Below are 4,546 nucleotides of genomic sequence, written 5' to 3' on the forward strand. Positions count from 1 at the left end.
TCTCGATTATATATATAGATACGTACGTGTTAAACGCATATACAGGTATCGTACACGCGTTAAACACAAATAGACTATAGACGAAAAGAACGAAGCCGAGAGGAAGAGCCGTTGCCGATTTCTAAAATTGCTCTTTCGAAAAATGCAGGGAACAATTCGAACGATACCCTCACCGGTATCTAAATAAAATTTAGAACCGACGCGGGGTCGGTGTCGATAAAAACTCGGTGTTTCGTAACAGGGTGGATGTTACGACGGGTTTTCTTCCAGTCGATTTAAGGAGGAAAAACTAAGGAGCAACGTTCAAGGTTTCGTGCACGGTATAAATTCTTATCGAATACGCGAGGCGATAGTTAACGGGGGTGAGGAAGAATGACGATGGACGCGTACGCCGCATGCATGGCGAAAATAGACGAGGAACTTCGCTCCCCCTCGGTCGAAGAAAAGAAATATTATCGACTGAGCAGAAAATTATGGGAAAATCCCGAATTGAAATTCGAAGAGAAATTGGCTCACGATTTTCTGAGCCAGTTTTTGGAAGACGACGGCTTTCGCGTAACCAGAAATTACATATTACCCACGGGGTTTAAAGCCGAATACGAAGCTAACGACGGTATGACCCTTTCTTTTAATTTTTTAAAAATTTGTCGTAACGTTTCGGATTAGAATTAACGTCGACTCCCTCGGAAACCGTCGTTGGCAATAATTGCAATTAACGTAATTGGATACGAGATAAAATTCGGAACGGAGGTTTCCGTCCATTGTTACGTTTAGCTCGGGAGGAAAATATATGGAAGAAAGGAACGTTGGCAATTTATTATCGACGTCCGGACGGGAATCCTCCGAAGGACACATTCGACCGCGCCACAGAATTTATCATCGGAATTTTTAAAGCGAAATCGAATATTTATAGCCATTTTGAATTTTTCCTTTAAAAATATTATTCGCAAACAAATACTTTTAAAATCCTCGGCATTAAATCGCCAGAGAAAGGTGTTTACGTTACCGTAGCCTTAGCGTACGACGGGTTCTTCTCCGTGGATACACGTAAAATATGAGGCTGTAAGCTGCAGCCAGGCGCAAATTCGTTCCCGTTTACTATTCGCATTACGGCGAAATCGACGTCGAACCAATTCGATTAATTAACGACATCGAGTTTCGTTTCGTTCACGAGCCGAGTGCAAAGAACTGGCATTTACCTCGTTAAAGGCCGACGTATTAAGGAGGAGAAGAGTCGTAATTATTATCATTTGGTCGATGGCCGGCTCGATCCGAACGAGAGGATTTTTAACAACATCTTTTTGTATTTTTACTTTTTGGAGAGCAATTGTTTTGGCCAGAAGAGATAAAGTAAATCGAAAGCTTTCGAGATCGAGATATAACAACGATAACAATTTCCTTTTTTCGCCAACAACAATATTACTGGCCCGACGATAAAATATCGAATAATTCTTCTCCGCCGATGCTCGGAGGCCCGGTCACAACCTTTACCTCGTGTAAAAACCGCTTTAATCGTTTGGAAATGGTGGAAATACCCGAGGAATCGCCTTACTCTTTTGTTACCGCCAACGGGAAATGCGAATTTTAAATATTTCTAACCGGCGATGCCGTATATTTCCTTCAAGGCTGTCTCTATCGGAAAAAACAGATAATTTTTCGTACCGTTTGTTTCTAGATATATGACACCTGTTGGGTCTCGAGCGTGAAATCGTATCATTTTTTTGCAGGTGCGGAAGTGACGTTGGCAGTTATATGCGAATACGACGCGCTTCCGGGTCTGGGACACGCCTGTGGTCACAATTTAATAGCCGAAGCGGGAGTTGCGGCGGGAATCGGGATCAAGGACGCTCTACGAGCAGACCCTTCTCTTCCGGGAAAAGTAATTGCGGGTACTTGTTCCTTAAAATTTCTTTTTTCCCGTATTTTCAAGTCTGGACGTTTCAGATAATAGTGTTGGGAACTCCGGCCGAAGAAGGAGGAAACGGAAAAGTGGAAATGATAAGAAAAGGAGCCTTCGACGGGGTGGACGCGGCCATGATGGTTCATCCTAGCAACTCCGATTACCTGCTTCCTCCTTTTATAGGAAACGTCAAAGTAAGTGCGACTGTTGGCTTCTTGTCAAAACCCAGTCGGAACGAATCGGCATTTTGCAGGGTAGTGCCACGTTTCTCGGTAAGGCCGCTCACGCTTCCGGATTTCCCTGGGACGGAGTCAACGCCCTGGACGCTGCCGTCATCGCCTACAACAGTTTGGCCTGTCTGAGACAACACGTCAAATCCACTTCCAGAATAAACGGTAAGTGCGTTAATCCCCGATTTCGGAAGGTGTCCGGTGACACGATTGGCTTTTCCAGCGGTGATCACCCAAGGTGGAAGTGCTCCCAACGTCATTCCCGACCAAAGTCGAATCGAGTTCTACGTCAGAGCGGCCAAGTGGAAAGAATTGGAAGAACTGAGCGTAAAAGTCCACAAGTGTTTCGATTCGGCTGCCCAATGCACGGGGTGTCGCCTGGTTTATAAATTGGTAGAAAACCACGGACCCAACAATCTGATATCCAACGGCAAAATGGCGGAGATATACCAGAGTCACGCCACGCGATTCGGTAAGTCTCTCGCGCTTTTTATAAACTAAACGAATAATATAACGGGGTGGATAATGACGTCTGGATGTGTGCGCAGGCGTGAAATTCAACGACGGAGATTCCCGAGTGGTTCCTTTCGTGGCTTCCACCGACTTCGGGAGCGTTTCGCACGTAGTTCCCAGCATCCACCCCAATTACTCCATAGGGACGTCGGCGCCCAATCACTCCACGGAGTTTGCACGAGCGGCGGGATCGTGGAAGGCCCAACCACCCACTCTGATCGCCGCCAAGTCCTTAGCCCTGACGGCCGTCCAACTGATGAAACAAGCCGAATTACTGGCCGAAATTAAAATTCGATTTAAGAACGATCTGCGGGAAGACGAGAAATGACGTAAATAAACAAAATATCCCTCTGAGTAGTGTCTTGCTGCTTCGGGTACAGCGCGTTAATGTTCAGTTAAGAGAATAATTTACATAATTTTGCGGAGAGGAAGGAATATTAAAGACTTCAGAACGGCAAATTTGGGAAATCCTTCCATAAATTACAAAAAATGGCGCCAACGGGACGAAAATGGTTTCGACTCGCGGCGCAGTAACCAATTGATTGGTCGTTACGCCGCGAAAATGGAAACCCAGACGCAACAGTTCGTCCATTAAATGTAATCGAGGAAAATGGTAATTTATAGCACGTGGGTCTGCCATTGTATCCGAGTGGAAGGGGTCTTTTCGGGTTATAGAGCAATGAATAACGATTATTAACGATTGTCATCCGAATTAGCATTTAAATAGAGTCGAGTTAATCGCTTCGTTTGGTCTAGAAATTGCGGAATTGGGCTAAAAGTCCGCCTTTAATTGTACAGAAATCGCAGTGACCGTCCGGTCCGAAAGACGCAAAAAGTGGAAAAACCTAAGCAGTTATAAGAGCGGATAATTGCGCGTTTATTTCTTTTTAGCCAGATAATTGCGTGGAAACGAATTGGGACGCCAGACAATGGGCCATTGTTACAGCCGTTCATCCCAATCGAGACTCGATGAATATTTAGATTTCGGTTCGAGTCTTTGCTGTTACCTTTTCATTCGTTTATGGTAACACGAGGAGGGAGAGAAACGGAAATTCTTCTACTTCCTATCTAATCCTTCTATCTCGCGTTAAGAGCGGAAACCTCTTTATCGTAAGTCAAAATTAATTTCTGTTACCGTCAAATCGCTTTGTCGTCCGAAGGCGCATCCGATAAACAAATTTCGGTTCTCCGACGCGACGCGACCACCCCTTTATTTATAAATATCGCGTGAGTGTCGCGTAGGAAGATGAGAATAATTTAGCGAGGAATAAATTGGGTGTATTTTTCCACTTTTAAGGAGTGGCGCGAGTTTCTACCCTTCTTCACTACACGCGTAATTACGAACGACTGGCCACGACTCGCAGTCTTCGTGTATTCTAAAGAGGGGAGGGTCGTCTAGGCGACGGGTGCTTAACGTCCGCAACGGGAGGCGAGAATAATTCTCCGAGATTCCCTCCCGCCTCGAGTTATTTAGTGTTTTTATCGACTTTCGACACACATAAACCTTTCTGGTTTCGCCCCTGATTTCTTCGGCAGAGAAATAAAAGTTCTAGTAGCTCGACGTCTCCGGGAATTTTCCCTTCTTCGCTGCTCTATAGTAAGGCGTTTGAGACAGACGACGAAGCAAAATTGCAAATTAGAACCGTAATGGTTAATCTGGTTTCCGCGGACCGAAGATCAAGGGGCGAGTTGGAGGGGGCGTAAAAAAACACGGTTTAGATAAAGTTTAGAATACGCGTCGTGTTCTTGGAGCGAGGGAGATTGTGAATGAAATATAAACGAGGCCGAGATTATTTTTCCGTCCTTTATTTTATTTATGAATAGAGATAAAAGTCGTATTCTGGGCCATAAATAAAGTATAATTTTCCCGTCTTATAAACGTATTACGTCGGACCGGAAATGG

General features: G+C 44.8%; 1 protein-coding gene across 1 annotated transcript; it reads left to right on the top strand.

The window, feature by feature from the left end:
* The first annotated feature begins 373 nt into the window (after window positions 1-373).
* On the top strand, window positions 374-2,993 carry LOC136983813 (xaa-Arg dipeptidase-like). The gene is made up of 6 exons (XM_067280678.1): window positions 374-613; window positions 1,728-1,879; window positions 1,945-2,094; window positions 2,154-2,295; window positions 2,354-2,602; window positions 2,679-2,993. Exons 1-6 carry the CDS (start codon window positions 379-381, stop codon window positions 2,969-2,971), a joined length of 1,221 nt encoding a protein of 406 aa, XP_067136779.1. The 5' UTR covers window positions 374-378; the 3' UTR covers window positions 2,972-2,993.
* Window positions 2,994-4,546: the final 1,553 nt, after the last annotated feature.

This window comes from Centruroides vittatus, unplaced genomic scaffold, assembly GCF_030686945.1.
Source record: "Centruroides vittatus isolate TY-2023 unplaced genomic scaffold, ASM3068694v2 contig_89, whole genome shotgun sequence".
Classification (NCBI taxonomy): domain Eukaryota; kingdom Metazoa; phylum Arthropoda; class Arachnida; order Scorpiones; family Buthidae; genus Centruroides; species Centruroides vittatus.